At 48.7% G+C, this 23,653-nt stretch overlaps 2 protein-coding genes across 5 annotated transcripts; both read left to right on the forward strand.

The window, feature by feature from the left end:
* The first annotated feature begins 3,711 nt into the window (after nucleotides 1-3,711).
* Nucleotides 3,712-6,541, forward strand: LOC120875951 (ecto-ADP-ribosyltransferase 5-like). Its single transcript, XM_040257693.1, has 4 exons — nucleotides 3,712-3,792; nucleotides 4,760-5,483; nucleotides 6,060-6,092; nucleotides 6,179-6,541. Exons 1-4 carry the CDS (start codon nucleotides 3,712-3,714, stop codon nucleotides 6,283-6,285), a joined length of 945 nt encoding a protein of 314 aa, XP_040113627.1. The 3' UTR covers nucleotides 6,286-6,541.
* Nucleotides 6,542-19,419: 12,878 nt separating this feature from the next.
* Nucleotides 19,420-23,277, forward strand: LOC120876715 (ecto-ADP-ribosyltransferase 5-like). 4 transcript variants are annotated; one of them, XM_040258712.1, is made up of 5 exons: nucleotides 19,420-19,774; nucleotides 19,982-20,172; nucleotides 21,480-22,203; nucleotides 22,793-22,825; nucleotides 22,911-23,277. In XM_040258712.1, exons 2-5 carry the CDS (start codon nucleotides 20,089-20,091, stop codon nucleotides 23,000-23,002), a joined length of 933 nt encoding a protein of 310 aa, XP_040114646.1. In that variant the 5' UTR covers nucleotides 19,420-19,774; nucleotides 19,982-20,088; the 3' UTR covers nucleotides 23,003-23,277. The 4 variants fall into 4 exon arrangements, with proteins under 4 accessions (XP_040114646.1, XP_040114648.1, XP_040114647.1 ...); XM_040258714.1 differs by having other exon boundaries at nucleotides 22,914-23,277; XM_040258713.1 differs by having other exon boundaries at nucleotides 20,012-20,172.
* The last annotated feature ends 376 nt before the right edge of the window (nucleotides 23,278-23,653 follow it).

A 23,653-nucleotide genomic window follows, 5' to 3' on the forward strand; every position in this document is an offset into this window, starting at 1 on the left:
AGTGACTTCTGATTTCTAATCTTGGAGAGCTTAGGGGGTGCCAGTCTCATTGGAAGGGGACAAAGGAACTTGTCTTAATTTTCTGTGTTTGCCAGACAAGCAGTCTGGTTTTTCCGACTGCCTGTCTTCTTTTTCATTTATGCTGTGTGGTTTGAGGGATCTCAGCTCCCAGACCAGGGATTGAACCTGGGCCACTGCAGTGAATGTCTGAAAATCCTAACCCCCAGGCCACCAGGGAACTCTCTGGGATGTGCCTCTTTTCACCTCCCTCCCCACTTTCTGCCAAGCCTCGACATGGTTTGTCTTTATTTTTGGTACAGGAATCAGGATTCTAGGTGAAGGAAATTCTTTGTCTGGCAAACCCAAGAGGATAGGGGAATGAAGATGGGGCTGAATTAATGAATGAGACCAGGACAAGGCCCTGGGGTGAATGTAACCTTCTATGCCCATCTCAGACACAGCAGATAGCAGGAACATCTCTTAAATCCTGGTTTCTTGACCCATAAGTACTTGGCAACTTTGGGAGAAGAAACCTGCCACCTCCAGAGGCTCACATTGCCAGAAGCTGCTGACTGATTCCTCACTGGCCCCTTCTTCCATTACCTCCCAGGGGGCATCCAAAACTCAGAGCCAGAGTATTTATAGGCACACCCAGTGAGGTGAGGGGAAAGGCTAGTGTTTATAAACATGAGGTCACCTGACCTCAGTCAGTAAAGAATCTGTCTGCAATGTCGGAGACCTGGGTTCAATTCCTGGGTCGGGGAGATCCCCTGGAGAAGGAAATGGGAACCCACTCCAGTATTCTTGCCTGGAGAATTCCATGGACAGAGGAGCCTGGCTGACTACAGTTCACCGGGCTGCAAGAGTTGGACACGATTTAGCGCTATCTTTCTTTCTTTTTCACCTGAATCTGAGATGTCAGAGGACAGAGGGTCTGCGGAGATGCATGACTGGCCCTGAGGATGTGAGAGAGCTCTGTATTGGGGTAAGGCTTACTGAAGGAGGCTTTACTGAAGGGCTTCCGTTGCGGTAACTCAGCTGATAAAGAATCCATCTGCAGTGCAGGAGATCTCAGTTTGCTTCCTGGGTAGGAAAGATCCCCTGGAGAAAGGATAAGCTACCGACTCCAGTATTCTTGGGTTTCCCTGGTGGCTCAGACAGTAAAGTAACCACTCTCAATGCAGAAGACCTGGTTTCGACCCCTGGGTTGGAAAAATCCCCTGGAGGAGGGCATGGCAACCCACTCCAGTATTCTTGCCTGGAGAATCCCCATGGACAGAGGAGCCTGGCAGGCTACAGTCCAAGGGTTGGAAAGGGTGGGACATGACTGGGAGACTAAGCACAGCACAGCACTGAAGGGAAGGGGTTTAAAGAGAATGGAAGGGAGTGGGGTACTGCTGGAGTACACATCACCCAACAGTTGGCCATATGCAAATAGTGTGCACATCAGCGAGTGCACAAGCAGTGACGTCTCAGCGGGCGGAACCTTCTCGATCCCCTAGGTCTACTGGTGTGGTGAGGGCCCGCCTGGGGAAGAGACCACATCTCACAGTTACCCTCCTCTAGCCCTGGTTTTGCTCGGAGACAAAGAAAGTCCTGGAGAAAGACCAGGCAGTCCTTGGGAAGGGGAGTTACAGCTCTCAGCCCCGATCCCCTGGTGTCATTGTGGGGAAGGGGGTTGTCATACTACCATTGCCCTGGCTATAGTTAGCCGCAGACTTTGTTGATCCATCAGACTCTGGGGACAGGGGACAGCACAGCACCTGCACAGACTCAGTTCCTACAGCCCGGAAACTTCAGTGCTTCTTGCTGCTCTCGGCCTGTTACCAAGTCCAAGCTTGCTCTGCTCGAGGCCCAACAGGTCGACGAATCCAAGAAGCAAAGTGATGAGGAAAGGAATACAACTGTTTGGAAAACTGGTGGACCAAAAAGATTTTAGATTAGAGTCTCAAACTAAGTATCTTATTGAAGTCTGTATGCCAGGTTCTTTCATAGAACAGAGATAGTAAGTGAAGAATCAAGTAAAAAGATAGAATAGAGACAGAGAGGCAGTGAGGAAGTAAAGTAAGTTCAGTTCAGTCACTCAGTCATGTCCGACTCTTTGTGACCCCATGAACTGCAGCACACCAGGCCTCCCTGTCCATCACCAACTCCTGGAGTTCACCCAAACCCATGTCCATCGAGTCGGTGATGTCATCCAACCATCTCATCCTCTGTCGTCCCCTTCTCCTCTTGCCCTCAATCTTTCCCAGCATCAAGGTCTTTTCCAATGAGTCAGCTCTTCGCATTAGGTGGCCAAAGTATTGCAGTTTTAGCTTCAACATCAGTCCTTCTAATGAACACCCAGACTGATCTCCTTTAGGATGGACTGGTTGGATCGCCTTGCACTCCAAGGGACTCTCAAGAGTCTTCTCCAACACCACAGTTCAAGAGCATCAATTCTTCAGGGCTCAGCTTTCTTCACAGTCCAGCTCTCACATCCATACATGACTACTGGAGGAACCATAGCCTTGACTAGACGGACCTTTGTTGGCAAAAGTCTCTGCTTTTTAATATGCTGTCTAGGTTGGTCATAACTTTCCTTCCAAGGAGCAAGTGTCTTTTAATTTCATGGCTGCAGTCACCATCTGCAGTGATTTTGAAGCCCAAAAACATAAAGTCAGCCAATGTTCACATTTTCCCCCCTCTTTGCCATAAAGTGATGAGACCAGATGCCATGATCTTAGTTTTCTGAATGTTGAGCTTGAAGCCAACTTTTTCACTCTCCTCTCTCACTTTCATCAAAAGGCTTTTTAGTTCCTCTCCACTTTCTGACATAAGGGTGGTATCATCTGCATATCTGAGGTTATTGTTATTTCTCCCAGCAATCTTGATTCCAGCTTGTGCTTCCTCCAGCCCAGTGTTTTTCATGATGTACTCTGTATATAAGTTAAATAAGCAGGGTGACAATATACAGCCTTGATGTACTCCTTTTCCTATTTGGAACCAGGCTGTTGTTCCATGTCCCATTCTAACTGTTGCTTCCTGACCTGCATACAGGTTTCTCAAGAGGCAGGTCAGGTGATCTGGTATTAAAATGGCTGTTAATCTTGCAAAACATGAGAATGCCCAGCCTGTGGAAGGGATGTGTTAATCTCTTCTTTTTTTGAAGCCATTCACTGGTGGGAGGGTCAGTTTATCTTTCAGGGAGCTGAACAGAGGTACTTTAATAGTCAGACAGAGAGGCAGTGTTCTCTGATGCAGAACCTTATGTATGATTACAATAACTAAAGCAATGGAAAGCAAGTCAAAGAAACAGTTCCATCGTGGAGTCAGAATTGGTTCTTCCTTCTAACAGGTCATCTCTAGGTGTGTCCTGGACCCCTGATCCCTCCCTACTCCAAGTGGAGCCAAATTACCCATCCACTTTATCATTACTGGACAGATGGCTCCAAGCACCCCAGATATCTCCAAGGAATCAAGAGGCGGGGAGCAGAAACTGGGGTTGTGCTGGGGAAGAGGGGGGAGATACTATAATTCAAGCTGCACCCAAACACTTAGCCCCGCCTTAGCCCTGCCTATGTCCTGTCTGGCCAAATCCTGGACCAGGAAGCCCTCACAACAGAGAAGAAAGGCTCCAAGTCTCTGTTCCCATTTCAGCAAAGCTGAGACACCACCATCGCTGGTCCCACCCTCAACTGGATCTCACTCTCCAAGAATCCCCCAAGAACAATGCTGGCAGCTCTGTTGATCATCCTTGGCCGCCTCAGCCTCTACATCCTCACCAGTGTTGGCCTTTACTTCACCAGTCAGGTAACAGGGGAGAAACATCTGTTGCCACAAAGGAAACAGCTGGGGGGACCCAGGGCCTGACTCCTCAAAGCTCCCACCCAGGGACGCTTCTCTAGGATGCCATCCTCTGAACCCTCTTCCTCTCAGGAACCTCCACCCCTGCAGGGAGCCCCAAGTTCCCACTCCATCTCCCAGAGCCCCACCTCCACCCACTGGTTCTCCTGTGACCCTCCTGCCTTCATACCCTCCTCCCTCGGGACAGCCTCCAGCTTCCTCCTCTCACTTCCCTTCTCCCACCCGTGGCCCAGCCTGCACACTCTCCTTAGGGTTACCTGTGTACCACCCTCCTGCAGCCCCTCCCAGACCAGGGCTTGACCTCCTCCCCACTCCCACCCCAGGGTGGAGGATGCAGGCTTCTAGAGCAGGAGAGGACTGAGTCTCAGAGCTGGCAGGGCCCTGGTGTGGTATCTACACGCCTGTGTGGGAGAGGGAACGAGTCACGCTGGGCATGGGGTCAGGTCATTGGAGACTGAGTGCATATTTGTATGTCATCTGCACAGTGAGTCTCAGAGCCAGAAAGGTGCTTGGATGTCATCCAGCCCTACGTCCCACCACGTGCAGGAACCTCTCTAATGATAGATGACTCCTCTTAGTTAGTACACAGTGAGGATCTATACTCAGTCCTGACAATAACCCTATGAGGTTGGAGGTATCCTCAGTGTATAGGGGGAGAACCTGAGCCCAGAAATGTTGAGACTTGCCCAAGATCTCACAGGAAGCAGGTGGTGAATTCAGGATTCATCCCATATCTGTCTGACTCTAGTACCTGTCACTTAATTTTTTAAGCTCTTGCCAAAGTTCACACTCTAGATATTTGAGCATAGAAATGAGATTCTGTGTTTCTGAACTGATCTGCCCACAGGACCTCTGTCCAGTATCCTGAATTTACATGCTTTCCTCTGTTGGTCCTTTCTTCCTTTCTTCATAGGCCCAGGGTACCTCTCAGTACATGGACCTGGCTCCAGACACCTTTGACGACGCCTATGTGGGCTGCTCAGAGAAGATGGAGGAGGTGGCAGTCCGTCTGCTAATGGAGGAGATGGCCCGCCATACCAGGCTGCGGGTTGCCTGGGAGAATGCTGGGAAGTACTGGGAGCAAAAAAGTTCAGAGCTCAGCTTGCCTCCGGGCTTCAAAAAAGAGCATGGAATTGCCATTGTGCTCTACACAAACTCATCTAACACTTTGTACCGGGAGCTGAACGAGGCTCTGAGGACAGGCGGTCGCTCCAGGGAGTCCTACATGAAATACTTTCCCTTCAAGGCCCTGCATTTCTACCTGACCCGGGCCCTGCAGCTGCTGAGGGGCAGTGGGGGCTGCAGCAGGAAACCAGGGCTTGTGGTGTTCCGTGGTGTGAGCGCTGATCTTGAACCCAGGAGGCTGTGGGACCCTGTCCGCTTAGGCCAGTTTGCCTCCAGTTCCCTGGATGCCGCTGTGGCCCATAAGTTTGGTACTACCACCATTTTTACTATGAGGACTTGCTTTGGGGCCCTGATCCAGGACTTTTCTGTCTTTCCTAAGGAGCATGAGGTGCTGATTCCCCCTCAAGAAATCTTCTTGGTCGTTCAATTTGATCAGAAAAATGACCAGAACAGGGTGACTCTCTCCAGCAGTGATCACATCTGCAGCCACTTTAACTGCGCCTATCTGGGTGGTGAGTCATGCACAAGGGAAGCAGAACTGCCAGAGGTCCCTGGTTGTTTCAGTCCCCAGGGCCTTCAAGGGACCCATGTGATTAATGAGGACATTGAGGGTCAGAGGGTAGCTGGAGTTATTTTTCTCTGTGACTCAGGTTCTGCCATCTCAGAGAAGGCACTATAGGTGTTTTCTGAATGTGTGAATATTCCCGGATGATTCTCTAAATATCCATGAAAGTTTCCTTCTGTTATAAGTCTATCTAATAGACCAAAAGAACCTGGTTAAGGAGGGCAATAAGAAGAGGCCTCAACTCTCAGGAGGCTCTGGGTGTAGTGGGGCTGACGGGACACATGTGCACCATCCCCTAGTGCTGGGTGGCAGGACTGAGTCACTGGGGCTGGGTTGGGAGCTGGGATGGATGGCACATGGGGATGATTCCCTGGAAGGAGGAGGAAGGGAAGTCAGAAGTGTATATGGGAGGAGGAAAAGCTAGATTGAGATGGGGAGGGGTCTGGCCATGGCTTGGAGGGAAGGGAAGTTTGGGGTGTGAGGGTCTGTCTAACTGGAGACCTCACTTTGCTGTCTGTTGCAGAGAAGAAGAGGCAGAGCTGTGTGCGTTTGCTAAGTAAGTCACCCATCTGCCCTTCCCTAGGCTGCTTTGACTCCCCCATGTCCCTGCAGACCATTCACTGCCTTTTCTTCTCTCTCCAGTAGGTGGGCAGGGAGACTCACTCTCCAAGAGGGCCTTCTCTCTGCTCTCCTGGAAGACCCTGCTCTTGGCCTCTTGGGGGTTCCAGCTCTTAGGAGCTGGGCTCTGAACATTCAGTGCCTGCTACTTAGGAGTCCTGGGAATATGTGACCTCCAGATGAAGAAGGGAGGCTTCAAATAGCTTGGAGAAGCAAGAAGGTGGTTTCAGACCCAGACCTAGCAGCCATGTCTCCAACCAGGATGTCGGGGGATTTGAGCCCATGGTAGGGTGAAGGGAGCCTCACTCTGTGATGGGGACCCCGGGAACAAGCAAGGGTAGTGCTGTGATGGCCACTCCATTAAACAGTGCTGCAGTATGGTGACATGAAATTTCATGACTGCTTTGTTTCGTGAGACTAGACCCTCTGCTCTACTCTGTTCTTATGGGACTCAGGGACTGAGGGACTAAAATGAATGACTTCTTGATCACTTTTAGACATGGCCCAAGTGCAGACTCCTGTCGCACACCATAACCTGCAACCCCAGATGCTTTACTAGACAGAGAGTTTCCTCACAAGAGCCTGGAAGGCAGGAAGGGGGACAGATGGCTTCTTTGGCTGTTTGTCAGGTAAGGAATGCAGAGTCAAGGAAGTAGGCAGCTTGTGAAGGTCAGAGAGGTTGTGTTGAAACCAGGACCCCTGCCCCCCAGTTTCAGTTCCATCAAAAGTCTGAAGGAGCTCAAAGTAGGATCCTAAGCCCAAGATATCAGGTCCCCAGAGCAAGCCGTTTCTCTGTGTCCTGCTCCCACCAGGGTTCCTTTCGGCATTGGCAATCTCAAAACATTATGAGGCAGAGATTCTCACACCCTCTGGAGACATCTGAGCTGCAGAACAGAGGCTTTATTGAGGCAAGGAAGGCAGCAGGGGCTCAATGAAGTGACCCCCGCCCTCAGCTATCTAGGCTGCTCTAGTCAGCAACAGAAGAAGGGACCCACCCCCTGCATCAGGTTCCCTCCTGGGTTCCCCTGGGGCAGGTCCCCAGCCCCCTCTGATTCTTGCTTCTTGTGCCCTCCCTCCACCAAGGCCTGCTGCACCTCACTTTGCAGTCAAGACCCCGTCTTGTTTAACTCTGACCGCATGGACTGTAGTCTGCCAGGCTCCTCCATCCATGGGATTTTCCAGGCAAGAATACTGGAGTGAGTTCCCATTTCCTTCTCCAGGGGATCTTCCCCACCCAGGGATTGAACCCAGTTCTCCCGCAGTGCAGGCAGACTCTTTACCATCTGAGCCACTAGAGAACTGGACCCTTTGATGATTCCAGTTAGGAACCCCCAGGTTGTGAGGGTAGAGGGGCTGGATAGGGGTGAGTCCAGAGGGTAGTGCTTCCCCATGGAAGCTCCCTACACCCTGGTGGTGGGCATGCTGAGGGCCTGAAGTGGCTCCAAGAAGGTGCCCCTGGTTTGGGTCAAGATTGGAACAGACAGTTTCCAATTTGGTGCTTTCATTTCATTTTATTTCCAAGAAATGAGTGCTTATTGTGTATGAATGAATCACAGAGCCCAAGTCTCCCTTTGCTTCCTCCTCCTCCATGTCCCTCTACTCAATCTTACCCCTGCTTGCTGCTCTTGTGCTAATGGTACCATTTAAGACCTTTTTTGATGCACTACTAGTAATATAATATTAAATATAGATGCACACAGTTTCTACATACAGCCTATTTTTGTTTTTTTTTTAATCTTTTTTTATTTTGTTAAAACATGCTTTATTAATTAATTCATCCATTCATTTGGCTACACCAGGTCTTAGTTGTGGCAGGCAGGATCTTTCTTTGGGGGTGTTTTTTTAATTGGCTTTTTAAAAAAACATTGTAATTTACTTCTTTTTAATTGAAATTAATTGATTTGTAATAATCTGTAGGTTTGGGTGTTTTACTGTCACTTTTTTCAAAAAGAAAAGAAAGATGCTTACTCATGCGTGTTCTACAACATTTTCCCAGGAAAAAATGTACCATGGTCTTCCTTCCATGCCATGCATGCATATCTATTTTGTTTATTATAGGGGCAGCATGGAATTTCATAGTAGAGTTAATCCATAATTTACTTAACTCTTTCCTTATTGATGGACACAGGGTTTTCATACTAATTTTTGATGTTACATATTTGATCCCAGTGAACATCCATGTGTATAAATCCTTTTCTGCTTGTCTGTATAATTTTATAGGAAAGATATAAAAAGATGATGTTTCAAGGAACTGAATACTGATCATACAAATTTTTTTAGATTTTGTTTATTTATTTTTGACTCTGCTGGATCTTCTTCACCTCTGTGTGGGCTTTTCTCTAGCTGCTGAGAGAAGTTCCAGTTCCCTGTTCCAGTGCTCAGGCTTCCCACTGCGGCGGCTTCTCTTGTTGCAGGGCACCAGCTCCAGGGTGCGCAGCTGCAGTGCTTGCAGTTCCTGAGTTTACAGCACAGGCTCAACAGTCGTGGCACACAGACTTAGCTGCTCCATGGCATGTGGGATCTTCCTGGATCAGGGATCAAACCGTGTCTCCTGATTTAGCAGGCAGATTCTTCTCCACCGAGCCACCAGGGAAGCCCTGAATAGTGTTCCTTTTGGTAGTCACTGCCAAGTTGCCATCCCCAAGGTCCCTCTTCACCTTCCCACCAACAATGCACAAAAGTGCCCGTTTCTCCATGTCTTTGCCAGCACTTGCATTATTAATCTCTTTTAGCTTCCATTTCATTGATGGGCACAAATACTACCTAGTTTTTTTATTTAAAGCTCTGCTCATTAACAGGATCAATCATAACTTTATTATTAGTTTTGGCTGCATCACGCAGATTGTTGGATCTTAGGCCCCTGAACTGGATCAAACACTGGTCCTTGGCCATGAAAGGCCAGAGTCCTAACCCCTCTACTGCCACTCATGCCATAACTTTAATTGTAATATTATAAAGTTTTAACTTAATTTTCAGAAAGGTAATATGTTTACATTGTTCAAAATTTATAATCCACAAGGCAAGCAGTGAAATGCCCTTCTTTCACTGATTCTTCAACCCCACTTCCCAGAGGTAGCAATGTTGCAATTTCCTGTCATCCTTGTAGAGGTTTTCTAGGCACACACCAGCAGATTCTCAGGTAATTGTGTTCTTCTTTTATACAAACCATAATACAGTTAGTGGTTTTTTATCTTTGAAAATCTGATGAAAGCTGAAACTTCTCCAAAAATGGATCTATGTGCCTTCACATCAATTTTACACAAATTTCAGGGTGGTTGTGCACCCAGCCCCAGTCTCACTGAGTTTAAGCATCCCTGCTCCCTCATCTCCTCTGGCTCTTCAGTTCAGTTCAGTTCAGTTCAGTTCATTCCAGTTCAGTCGCTCAGTTGTGTCCGACTCTTTGCGACCCCATGGACTGCAGCACACCAGGCTTCCCTGCCCATCACCAACTCCTGGAGCTCACGCAAACTCATGTCCATTGAGTCAGTGATGCCATCCAACCATCTCATCCTCTGTTGTCCCCTTCTCCTCCTGCCCTCAATCTTTCCCAGCATCAGGGCCTTTTCCAATGAGTCAGTTCTTCACATCAGGTGGCCAAGTATTGGAGTTTCAGCTTCAGCGTCAGTCCTTCCAATGAATACTCAAGACTGATTTCCTTTAGGATGGACTGATTGGTTCTTCTTGCAGTCCAAGGGACTCTCAAGAATCTTCTCCAACACCACAGTTCAAAAGCATCAATTCTTTGGTGCTCAGCTTTCTTTATAGTCCAGCTCTCATATCCATACATGACTACTGGAAAAACCATACCTCTGGCTCTTGGTGGGGTCTAAACTTTGAAAGTTCAGTGATTCTAGGACACTGGGATATTCTGCAACTATAATTTTATGAGTTTCCCAATTGAAGATTCTGTGACTGCCAATTCACAGTTTAAATTGAGGTGTGAGCATCTCTCGGCAATGGAGTTAACAGCAGCTTCTGACAAATTCAACATGTCCCAAACTGAACTCCTTATCTTCCCTCCCTCAAAACCTGGTTACTCAATCATTTAATAGAAAATTCTTTAAAAAAAATAATAAATTTAATTAATTAATCATTTTATGTTTGGTGGTGCTGGGTCTTCAGTGCTACACGGTCTTTCCTCTCGTGGTGAGCAGGGGCTATTCTCTAGCTGTGGTGCTCAGGCTTCTCGCTGCAGTGATTTTTCTTGTTGCAGAGCAAGGGCTCTAGGGCCTAGAGCTTCAGTAGTTGCTCCTGTGCACCACACGCGATCCCATGTATGGTGGGATCCCACTGGATCAGGGGTCGGGATCTTCTCAGATCAGGGATCAAACCTGCGTCTCCTGCATTGGCAGGTGGATTCTTTACCACTGAGCCAACAGGGAAGCCCCTAAAAATTCTTGAGCATCCTGTAATGTGCAAGGAGCTGAGGATAAAACTATGAACACAAACAACAACAAAACTCGTATCTCTGCTGTTTAAAGTCAAGGTGGAGACGGAGTTAGACTGAGGAATTTGAAGTAGCATGTGATGCATGCTACAAGAACCCAAAGAGCCTGATGGAAACACATTTGCACCAGGAGTGGGTTTAAGTGATGAGCTGCCCAGAAGAGACACGGAGTAGGCAGAACTGAAAATGGCATCTCAGTGAGGTGTAAAGCATGACATAAAGCTCCTTAATTCCAGGAGAGAATGCTAATGGGTAGAGTACATAGCAGCAAAAAAAACTGCTTGAACTCTTGTGGTCTTTTGCAATCCACCAAAAAGCCTGAACTTCTATAATAGATCCTCTTCTTGTGGAAAATCCAGTCCATGGGTTCACTGGGGGCTTTCATTTTTTATTCTCTTCTCTGTCTCACTTTGCCACTCCTTCATTTGCACTTCTGAGATCACCTGACAAACTCACTACACCCAAGTCCTGTCTCTAGTTCTGCTTGGGGGAACTCAAACCAACAGAGAAGGTCTCCTTTTTGGGTCAGAGACTATCACAACATAGTCCAGTGCCGGGAGCCACCACGGGAGATTCCACCCATGACAAGGTCATGTGGAAGAGAACTGTTAAGCAAGGCTTCAGGACTCAACGGGCTCCCTAGGCTTTCTTGAGCATCTACCCCCAAAACCAGAATCTGTCTGTTTTACTATTTCATGACTTTCACCAACTCCTCTGACATTAACAGGGGGCTATCCCTGACCACCTTTCTCTAGAGAAAATCAATTTAGGGCTATAGCTAATAAGTCTCTTGGACATGAGACAAATATTTCAAATCAAACCCCCTCTGTTAACATTCTAGCTTGCTTGGCAGGTATATCCAGACTCTTGCAGCTATGCATATGATTATTTACAGCCTCCCAACTGTGAGAAGCACAAAAAGCCTAAAACATAGAGCCTTTTAAAGAGTTAAAAGTTATTAGAGTAGTGCTGGTATAGGATTTCATTATTGGGCTAATGCTTGTTGCTAAGTTCCCATATCTCTTATCCACTGTGCACCTGGGAATACATTAGTTAATATAGTTGGAATGTAAGAAAAACAAGTGTAGCCTTGAAATTAACCACATCAGACTTTTGAGCTAATTGGTTCTTTCTTTGTTGTAACTTACTGCACCTTTGCTCCATGAGAAATGTAACTTGTTTAATACTTTCTGAGGTTGACATAGATTAGAAATATAAAGAAAAAACATTTCAAGGGAAAATAAGTTTTCTGGTTGAGCAGCCTTTATCAAATGAGGGTCATAAAATGTTCACAGGCCTCCAAGGCCAGAAGATAATGTACACAACATTGTCTATGGGAAAGGTTTGTAGAAAAAATCCTGGTCTTGATAAAGACAAAACAGATGTAATGTTTGGGCTGACTCTGTATGACTTTGCATCTTTCATTTCCATCTATATACAAGTAAAGGTATAAAAGACCCTTTTGAAAATAAAAACAATGGGCCTCGCTCACCGAAACAGCTTGGTCTCCCCGTGTCAATCATTCTCTCTCTCCCTCTCCCTCTTTTTTTCAGGCTGATCCCTTGAAGTACAGAGGCTCCCTGCGTTCACTTATCTGCCTGGGTTTCTCGGACCTGAACGGGAAGACGTTCTGTGTCTTCACTCCCTCGGGAGACCGAGAGGGCACCTGTGGCCTCAGTGAACAGGGCAAACTTCTTGTCTCAGAGTTTTATTGGTCCTCTATGTAAACCAAGGAATATCAGCCTCTTTCTCTCCTCTATTTTCTTATCTTCAACATTCTTTCCTTATCTCTCTCTAAATCAATCGCTGACACCGTTTTTCCTTCAGGTTCCCCTGGATCCTGCGAGGGCTGGAACCTGGCAGCCCAGAACTGTTCCTCCAGCCTGGACCCCAGAGAGCAGACCTGGGCTTAGCCTACAACAAGGAGGTGCCCAGCTGAGGCAGAGTGGCAGCCTGAGGCTGAGCTGCCCATCCAAGCTCACTTTATCCCATTTAAAGTCAACCTGAAGACCCAGGAGCATAAGAATAAACGCTTGCATCCCCTTGAGATTTTGTGGCCCACAGCAAAATGGTCATGTAGTGAAAACTCAAAGCCAACTGTATCTCTCACTGCCTCTCCATTGCCTTGTTTCTGTCCGCATCTCTGCCCTGCAGAAACACAGCAATAAAAGATTTCAGGATAGGGAACAGTGAAGTCAGACTGAGGACATTGAATCATGTGGTCAGACTAAGGTATGGGCACTGGGAGTGCACCCATTGTTACTAGGTAGAATTGACTAGATGTTATGTCTGTACAGTTTGTGTGAAGTTGCTCAGTTGTGTCCGACTCTTTGCAACCCCATGGACTGTAGCCCACCAGGCTCCTCTCTCCATGGGATTCTCCAGGCAAGAATATTGGAGTGGATTGCTATTTCCTTCTCCAGGGGATCTTCCCAACCCAGGGATCAAACCCGGGTCTTCTGCATTGCAGGCAGATGCTTTATGTACAGTTTAGGCAATGAAATGGGGGAAATGAAGGCAAGCACTCTTGGAAACACTCAAGGAAAACAAGGTTCCCATACTCTAAGTTGAAAATACAGAGGAAAGCAGAGTGGAATTGTAAGCTCACTTTGCTCATCCCAACACTTAGTAGGTGTTCAATAAAAAAAAATATTGAGTAAAGGATCAGGTTTGCAAGGGGGAAGTTTGGCACATGTGGACTCTCCAGGGAAGGATGTCTGAGATGGAGACAGCAAGAGATATTTGAGAGTCATAGGTGTACTGAAGTCAGTGAGAGAAGAGGTTCCAGGGAAAGAGGCAGGGAGGGCTGAGAGTTAAAGAGAGCTGCTTGACACCAAGGCACAGGCAGAGTGAGACACTTCCTTGGGCTTCTAGAGACTCTTCACTTCTGGTGTTTGGGTACTGAAAAATGCCCTGGGATCCTTGTGATGAATTTCTCTTTGGACTTCATCCAGCTCAGGGGCTTCCTCTGAACTTGCCATCAGAATAGTCTCATGTAATCTACTATCCTGTTATTCATCCAGTCACCCTAGATGGTTACCTGGGTTTTCATTCATTCAGTCATTTATCAAACAGTAAATTAGTTGCCAACTAATTGTGCACAGTATGGGTCCATCTCAATGGTCCTTCCCTTTCCCCATCACCACCAGGGCTCCAGTCAGCCCCTGGCTCCTCCCTGGTCTCTCTGCCGTCACAGTCACCCCTGCAACTCCACCCTCCCCTGGAGAGGGAGAACAATGAGTCTGAAACACAGCTTGTCAGGTTCCTCACCTGCTCCCCTGGATCATGTAGAAAAATGATTCTAAAGCATAGCAGGCCATGTTCCTCACCTGCTTCAGAACCCTCTGTGCCAAACCAGACTGGGAGAAATATCTCAATATACAGACATGAAAATTATGCAGGAATGGATGAGAACACATCAAGAAAGAAAAAAGAAGGCAATAGAACAAAGCAAAACTTCCCTCCTACCCTCAGGACAGAGTCCAACCTCCTGGCGCTGGCATTTGAAGCCCTCTGTGGCCTGGCCCTCCCAGACCTCTTCAGCCTCATGCCCTGCCACACCTGCTTCACATCGATGGCACAGCACAAAGTCCCAGATGAGGCACTGCTGCTTTCCTCCACGTGCTGGGGCTGCCCTTCTCCTGCTACCCACTCTTCAAGCAGTAGTTCAGGGGCCACCTCCTCCAGGAAGCCCTCCGACTCCTCTGGCCTCCTGAATCACCCTGTGCTTTCCTCTGTTACTGTGCTAATCATACTGTGCTGCCTTCTGAGTCTGCCTCCCTTCCTGGCCTGTGAGTTTCTTGAGGGAAGGACTGGATATGACCCACTCTGTGTCCCCAGGGCTCAGCCCAAGGCCAGGCTCACATGAGGCCTCCTGGCATGTTTGCTGAAAGTCTGAAAGGCTTTCTGGGTGTCGCTAATAATGGAAACCCCTGCAGAGCAGGTGGGTTGATGGCTTAGTGACCAGTTTGGGGGCAATGGTGTGGGGGCCAGAGTGGCAGGGAGGGCCTGGGAGGTCAGGAAGTGGAGGCACTGGCAACCCCTTTTCCTCTCCCAGCTGCTGCCCTTCTGTCCTTCCTTCATCCTGCTCAGGGCACCTCTCTTGTTGGTTTCCCCTCATCCAGGCCAGTGATGAACATTCCCTATTGGGGGTGTGGCTCCAAATCCCTCCATAGAAATCCCCAAATTTCCCAATGACCTCAAACCTCCCTAAGTATCCCAAAGTTCTCCATCAAATATGCAATAGTCTGAATGTGTCTCCCTGAAATTCATATGCTGGAACTCCAATGCCTGACGTGACGGTATTAGCAGGTGAGGCCTTTGGGAGACCATTAGTTCATGAGCCCTCATGACTGGGATTGCTATTCTTATAAAAGAAATCCCACAGAGCTCCCTAGCAGCTTCCACCTGTGAGAACCCAAATGGGAAGGTGTTGGCTATGAACCAGGGAAAGTGCCCTCATGTGACCAGATGTGACACAGATCTGAGACTTAAGCCTCCTGAACTGTTGGAAGTAAATGTCTGTTGCTGATAAGTTATCTAATGTGTGGTATTTTGCTATAGCACCCTGAACAGATTAAGATGAAAAGCTCCCTGAAACTTTTCCAATGATTTCTATGACTCTACCATTAATACCCCAAACCATGAGACCAGTGGATCTGGTCCTGTGTTGTGTCCCTGCAGGCCTAGCTGTCCAGACAGTAAGTATCTTCTGTTCCAGCAACTGTCAGTGTTCAGGACCCTCTGGGGAGAGAGGCATCAACATATGTAGGTGAGATGCTGTTTTTCACAATAATGGAGAACAGCAGAGTGACTTCTGATTTCTACTCTTGGAGTGCTTTGGGAGGCCAGTCTCACTGGAAGAGGACAAAAGAACTTGTCTTGGTTTGCTGTGTTTGCCTGACTAGCAATTTGAATTTTTTAGAATGCAACTCTTTTTCTTCTTCTTCTTTTTTTTTTTTTTTTCTCGGCCACGCTCTATTGTATGTGGCATTTAGTTCCCCAGAGGGATTAAACCTGGGCCTTGGCTGACTTTATTTTTCTGGGCTCCAAAATCACTGCAGATGGTGATTGCAATTAAAAGACGCTTACTCCTTGGAAGAAAAGTTATGACCAACCTAGAGAGCATATTCAAAAGCAGAGACATTACTTTGTCAACAAAGGTCCATCTAGTCAAGGCTATGGTTTTTCCAGTGGTTATGTATGGATGTGAGAGTTGGACCATAAAGAAAGCTGAGCCCCGAAGAATTGATGCTTTTGAACTGTGGTGTTGGAGAAGACTCTTGAGAGTCCCTGCAAGGAGATCCAATCAGTCCATCCTAAAGGAGATCAGTCCTGGGTGTTCATTGGTAGGACTGATGTTGAAGCTGAAACTCCAATACTTTGGCCATCTGATGTGAAGAGCTGACTCATTGGAAAAGACCCTGATGTTGGGAAAGATTGAGGGCAGGAGGAGAAGGGGACGACAGAGGATGAGATGGTTGGATGGCATCACCGACTCAATGGACATGGGTTTGGGTGGACTCTGGGAGTTAGTGATGGACAGGGAGGCCTGCTGTGCTGTGGTTCATGGAGTCGCAAAGAGTTGGACATAACTGTGTGACTGAACTGAACTGAACTTGGCATTAAAAGCACAAAACCACCAGAGAACTCTCTGAGATACCCCTGATTTCATCTCCCAGCCACTGCCCTTCTGTCCTTCCTTCATCCTGCTCAGGACACTCCTCTTTTCAGTTTCCCCTCATCCAGGCCTGTGATGAACATTTCATACTGGGGATGTGGCTCCAAATACTACCCCAGAAATCCCCAAATTTCCCAATGGCCTGAAACCTCCCTAAGTATCCCAAACCTCTCCATATAATGTGAAGTAGTCTCCCCAACATTTATATGCTGGAACTCTAATGCCTGGTATCATGGTATTAGAAGGTGGGGCCTCTGGGAGATTATTAGTTCATAAACCCTCACGATTGGGATTGCTATTCTTATAAAAGAGATCCCACAGGGCTCCCCAGCAGCTTCCAAAACCTGTGAGGACCCAGTGGGGAGTTGCTGGCTATGAACCAGGAAAAGGCCCTCATGTGACCAGGCTAGCACTCAGGTCTCAAACGTTCAGCCTCCAGAACTGTTAAAAAGAAGTGCTTGTTGTTGATAATCTACCCAGTCTGTGGTATTTTGTTATAGTGTCCTGAAAAGACAGATAAAAGGTTTCCTGAAACTTTTCCTAATGATTGCTATGACTCTACAATTAACACCCCAAACTTTCCATTTCAGAAACTGTTTTCCATGCCCAGTGCCCAGGAGGAGGTTGGTATGTCCCTTACTTCGACTTTCTCTGGGGCAGGAAAGCTGGTCTCTAATGACAACCACCAGGGGAGAAGGAGGGCAGGTTTCTCTTTTATACCATCAAATCCCACACCCCTTGTGCCTCTCCCACACAGCTGCTCAAAAATGTGACACTTCCCCATCTATATAATAACCTCAGATACGCAGATGACACCACTCTTATGGCAGAAAGTGAAGAGGAACTAAAGAGCCTCTTGATGAAAGTGAAAGAGGAGAGTGAAAAAGCTGCCTTAAAACTCAACATTCAAAAAACTAAGATCATGGCATCCGATCCCATCACTTCATGGCAAATAGGTGGGGAAACAATGGAAACAATGACAGACTATTTTCTTGGGCTCCAGAATCACTGCAGATAGTAACTGCAGCTATGAAATTCAAAAACTCTTGCTTCTTAGAGGAAAAGCTATGACCAACCTAGACAGCATATTAAAAAGCAGAGACATTACTTTACTGACAAAGGTCCGTGTAGTCAAAGATATGGTTTTTCCAGTAGTCATGTATGAATGTGAGAGATGGACCATAAGGAAAGCTGAGTGCCGAAGAATTGATGCTTTTGAACTGTGGTGTTGGAGAAGACTCTTGAGAGTCCCTTGAACTGCAAAGAGATGAAACCAGTCAATCCTAAAGGTAATCAATCCTGAATATTCATTGGAAGGACTGATGCTGAAGCTAAAGTTCCAATACTTTGGCTACCTGATTCAAACAACTAACTCATTGGAAAAGACCCTGATGCTGGGAAAGATTGAAGGTAGGAGGAGAAGGGGACGACAGAGGATGAGATTGCATCACCAACTTGATGGACATGAGTTTGAGAAAGTTCTGGGAGTTGGTAATGGACAGAGAGCTGGCGTGCTGCAGTCCATGCGGTCACAAAGAGTAAGACACGACTGAGTGACTGAATTGAACTCCCCATCTATTTATGGATGTCTCCTCTAGGCTCAGAACACTAACCTCTGCCCAGGGTACTTGGGCCAGAGCTCTTCTCATGAAAAAGGGAATCCCTGAATCCAGAGAGATATCAAGGATCCAGGCTGGAACAACTGCTTCCCCACTGGGTTTGGTCCTGCATTCAAAATCCCTGGCCTCAGGGAGTATCTCCTTATTGATCCGTTCAAGTGAGCATGGAGACTCACCTGAGGAGCAAGAAGAGATTCCCAGAGTAGAGAGTCTAGGTCCCAACTCCAGCATTAATTGGCTATGTGATCTTGGGGGACTGTCTGCTTCACTCCAGACCACTGCTCAATTACTAGATTGGACTCCATCTCTTGAAGCCTTTCTTGAAGCCAAGTCTTGCAATGGGAGAAGCAATTCCCAAAACCAGAGGATAGAGAGAGGACAAAATACTGATACCAGCAGATATTGTCACAGGGAGTGTCTCTTCATGCCTAGTTGTCCCAGACGGTATAGTATCTTCTGTTCCAGCAGCTGTCAGTGCTCAGGACCCTCTAGAGGGAGAGGCATCAGGATATGTAGGTGAGATGCTGTTTTTCACAATAATGTAGAACAGCAGAGTGACTCCTGATTGCTAATCTTGGAGAGCTTAGGGAGCCAGTCTCATTGGAAGGGGCTGAAAGCACTTGTCTTGATTTGCTGTGTTTGCTGACAAGCAGTCTGGTTTTTGGACTTTCTCTCTTCTTTTTCATTTATGTTCTGGTTTGTGGGATCTCAGTTCCCTAACCAGGGATTGAACCAGGGCCACCACCGTGAATGCCTAAATCATAACCCCTAGGCCAACAGGGAACTCCTTGGGATGCCCCTCTTTTCACCTCCCTCCCTCAACCTTGGACACAGTTTGTCTTCCTTTTTGGTCTTCAGAAAGGATTTCTGGAGGAAGCAGTATTCTAGGCGAAGGAAATTCTTTATTTGGCTGGCAACCTGAGTAGATGAGGGAACAAAAATTGGACTGAATTAATCAGCCAGACCAGGTGTAAGTCCTGGGATAAATCTAAACTTTTACACTTATCAGACACAGTAGGTAGCAGGCACATCTCTTTAATCCTGGTTTCTGGACTCCTAGGTCCTCTGGGCACTCTGGGGGAGGAACCCTGCCACCCCCAGAGGTTCATGCTGCCAGAATGCTCTTCCCAGAGCTGCTGACTGATTCCTCACTGGTCCCTTCGCCCATTACCTCCCAGGGGACATCGAAAACACAAAGTTGGGTATTTATAGGCAAGCCAGGGAAATGAGGGGAAAGGTTAGTGTTTATAAACATGGGGTCACCTGAGTCTGAGAGGTCAGGGGACAGAGGGTCTGTGGAGGGGCGGGACTGGCCCCTGAGGATGTCAGGGAGACAGCCCTGAATCTGGGCAAGACTTACCGAAGGGAAGGGGTGTAAAAAGAAAGAAGAGGGGTAGAGAGCGCTCAGATGCTGGAGTACACATCAACCAACAGTTGGCCATATGCAAATTGTATGCAAATCAACGGGTGCACAAGTGGTGACCTCTCAGCGGGCGGAACCCTTTCGGTCCCCTCCACCGACTGGTCTGGAGGCCCGGCCATAGCGGTGAGGGCCCTCCCGAGGGAGAGACCAAGTCTCAAAATTCCCCGTCTCTACCTCTGGTCTTGCTAGAAGACAAAGAAGGTCCTCGAGAGAGACCGCGCAGTCACTGGGAAAGGGGAGTTACAGCCCTCAGTCCCGCTCCCCCAACCCCGGTGTCTGTTGTGGAAGAGAGGTGTCGGGTTACCGCCACCGGTGCTATACATAGCCGCGAACTTTGTTGATTTGCGGGACTCCGGGGACAGAGGACATCGTAGGGCCCGCATAGACTTCAGCCTCGACTGCCCAGAAACTTAAGTGCTTTTTCCTCGCTCTGGGTCTTCGCCACCTCCAGGTGGGTCCTTGGCTCCCATCTCCTTCTCTTTCCAAGCGGAGCCAAATTACCCATCCGCCTATATCACCCCCGGGGCAAAAGTTGCTGAGCACTCCGGCAGGGCGGCGGGAAGGAGGGGAGCAAAGACTGAGGTGCTGGGGTGAAGGCGGCGGATGCTAAAACCCAAGCCCCGCCCACTCACTTAGGCCCGCCCTTGGCCCCGCCCAGGCCCTGCCGGGCCAAATCTCTGTCCCCCAGCCCATCGAAGCCAAGCCTGGACCATCGCTGGTCCCACCCTCAGCTGGATCTCACTCTCCAGGTGTCTCTGAGGAATAATGTTGGCAGCTCTGCTGATCGCCCTCAGCTGCCTCAGCCTCCACACCCTCGGCAGCGGTGTCCGCCCGTCTGTCCCCTGGCAGGTAACAGTGGGGAACTATCTGCTGCCACGTAAGGAACACTTTGGGGGGACCCATTGCCTGACTCCTCAAAGATCCCTCCCAGGGACGCTTCTCTAGGATGTCATCCTCTGAACCCTCTTCCTCTCAGGATCACTGCAGGGAGCCCCAAGTTCCCATTCCATCTCCCAGAACCCCACCTCCAACCCACTGGTCCTTCTGTGACCCTCCTGCCTTCATACCCTCCTCCCTCGGGACAGCCTCCAGCTTCCTCCTCTCACTTCCCATCTCCGGGGCCCAGCCTGCACACACTCCTTAGGGTTACCTGTGTACCACCCTCCTGCAGCCCCTCCCAGACCAGGGCTTGACCTCCTCCCCACTCCCACCCCAGGGTGAAGGATGCAGGCTTCTAGAGCAGGAGAGGACTGAGTCTCAGAGCTGACAGGGCCCTGGTGTGGTGTCTACACGCCTGTGTGGGAGAGGGAACGAGTCACGCTGGGCATGGGGTCAGGTCATTGGAGAACGAGTCACGCTGGGCATGGGGTCAGGTCATTGGAGACATATTTGTATGTCATCTGCACAGTGAGTCTCAGAGCCAGAAAGGTGCTTGGAGGTCATCCAGCCCCACATCCCACCACATGCAGGAACCTCTCTAATGATAGATGACCTCTTAGTTAGTACACAGTGAGGATCTATACGCAGTCCTGACAATAACCCTATGAAGTTGGAGGTATCCTCAGTGTATAGGGGGAGAACCTGAACCCAGAAAAGTTGAGACTTGACCAAGATCCCACAAGCAGTAAGTGGTGAATTCAGGCATTAACCATATTTGACTGACTCCAGCAGGCTGCAGTCCATGGGGTCGCTGAGGGTCAGACACGACTGAGCGACTTCACTTTCACTTTTCACTTTCATGCATTGGAGAAGGAAATGGCAACCCACTCCAATGTTCTTGCCTGGAGAATCCCAGGGACGAGGGAGCCTGGTGGGCTGCCGTCTATGGGGTCGCAGAGAGTCACACACAACTGAAGCGACTTAGCTCTTGCCAAATTTCACACTCTATTTTGGGCATAGAAATGAGATTTGGGGACATTTGGGGGGTGGGAATATTTTTTGGTCCCACAGTGCAGCCAATCTTAGTTCCCTGACCAGGGACTGAACCTTTGCCTCTTGCATAGAGAGCTCAGAGTTTTAAGCACTAGACTGCCAGGGAAGTCCCAGACTGAGATTCTGTGCTTCTAAACTGATCTTCCACCAGGACCTCTCTCCAGTACCCTGAACTTATATGTTTTCCTGTGTGGCTCCTCTCTTCTTTTTCTCCATTACTGCAGAATATTTCCATCCAGAACCTGAGCCTGGCTCCAGACACATTTGATGATGCCTATGTGGGCTGCTCGGAGGAGATGGAGGAGAAAGCAGTGCTTCTGTTAGAGAAGGAGATGGCTGACCATCCTCTGCTGCGAGAGTCCTGGAAGACAGCCCAGAAGGCCTGGGAGCAAAAACGTCCAGGGCTCACTCTGCCTCCTGGCTTCAGAAGCCAGCACGGAATCGCCATCATGGTCTACACCAACTCATCCAACACTTTGTACCGGGAGCTGAACCAGGCTGTGCGGACTGGCGGTGGCTCCCGGGAGTCCTACATGAACCACTTCCCTTTCAAGGCCCTGCATTTCTACCTGACCCGGGCCCTGCAGCTGCTGCGGGGTGGTGGGGGCTGCAGCAGGGAACCTGGGCAGGTGGTGTTCCGTGGCGTGGGCACCATTCACTTTGAACCCAAGAGTGTGGGGGACTCTATCCGCTTGGGCCAGTTTACCTCCAGTTCCCTGGATGAGACAGTGGCCCGCGGATTTGGTAATGCCACTTTCTTCTCTCTAAGGACTTGCTTTGGGGCCCCCATCCAGGCCCTGTCTGTCTTTCCTAAAGAGCATGAGGTGCTGATCCCCCCGCATGAAGTCTTCATGGTGACGGGTTTCTCTAAGGATGGAAACAAAAGCCTGGTGACTCTCTCCAGCAGTGATCAGATGTGCAGCCACTTTAACTGCGCCTATCTGGGTGGTGAGCCATGCATGAGGGAAGCAGGACTGCCAGGAGGTCCCCAGTTGATTTCAGTCCCCAGGGCCTTCAAGAGACCCACGTCATTAATGAGGATGTTGAAGGCCAGAAGCTAGTTGGAGATATTTTTCTCTGTGACTCAGGTTCTGCCAGCTCAGAGATAGTCAGATAAGTGTTTTCTGCACATGTGATATTTTCAGATGATTCTCTAAATGTTCTCAAAATTTTCCTTCTGCTACATAGTCTAATAGACCAAAAGAACCTGGTTAAGGAGGGCAATAAGCAGAGGAAAGTGGCAGGAGTACAGCTTCAGATCTCAGGAGGCCATGGGCGTAGTGGGTTGATGGGACCCACATGTGCTATTCCCCAGAGCTGAGGCAGGACAAAGTGACTGAGCAAAGATGGGGCAGGGATGGGAAGGCAAACGGGGAAGATTTCTTGCAGAAGGAGGAGGAAGGGAAGTCAGACGTGTATCTGGGAAAAGGGAAAAGTGGATTGTGATGAGAAGTGGCCTTGCCAGGGCCTGATGGGAAGGAAGTTTGCAGTGTGAGGGTCTGTCTACCTGGAGGCCTCACTGTGGTGTCTTTTGCAGAGAAGAGGAGGCCGAGCTGTGAGTCTGTGCCAAGTGAGTCACCCTCGGGTCCCTCCCTTGGCTGTTTGACTCCCCACTGGCCCTGCTGACCATTCACTGTCTTTTCTTCTCTCTCCAACAGGCGGGCAGGCAGACTCACTCTCCAAGGGGCCTTTTCTCTGCTCTCCTGGAAGACCCTGCTCTTGGCCTCTTGGGGGTTCCAGCTCTTAGGAGCAGGGTTCTGAACGTTCAATGCCTGCCACTTAGGAGTCCTGGGAACATGTGACCTCCAAATGAAGAAGGGAGGCTTTGAAGAGCCTGGAGAAGCAACAAGATGGTTTCAGACCCAGACCTAGCAGCCATGTCTCCAACCAGGATGTCGGGGGATTTGAGCCCATGGTAGGGTGGAGGGAACCCTGCCCTGTGGTGGGGACTCCTCGGAACAAGCAAGGATAGTGCTGTGATGGCTGCTCCATTAAACAGTGCTGCAGTGTGAAGACATCAAATTTCATGACTGGTTCGTTTCATGAGACTGGGCTCTCTGCCCTGCTTTGGTCTTATGGGACTAAAATGAATGACTTCTTGATCACTTTTAGACATGGTCCAGGTGCAGACCCTTGTCACACACCATAGTCTGCAACCCCAGATGCTTTAATAGACAGAGATTCCTCACAACAGTCTGGAAGGCAGGAAGGGGGACAGATGGCTTCCTTGGCCGTTTGTCTGACAAGGAATCCAGAGCCAAGGAAGGAAGCAACTTGCTAAAGGTCAGAGAGGTTGTTTTAAAACCAGGACCCTTGCCCCCCAGTTTCAGTTCCATCAAAAGTCTGAAGGAGCTCAAAGTAGGATCCTAAGCCCAAGATATCAGGTCCCCAGAGCAAG

This window comes from Oryx dammah, unplaced genomic scaffold (genome assembly GCF_014754425.2).
Source record: "Oryx dammah isolate SB20612 unplaced genomic scaffold, SCBI_Odam_1.1 HiC_scaffold_17, whole genome shotgun sequence".
NCBI lineage: Eukaryota > Metazoa > Chordata > Mammalia > Artiodactyla > Bovidae > Oryx > Oryx dammah.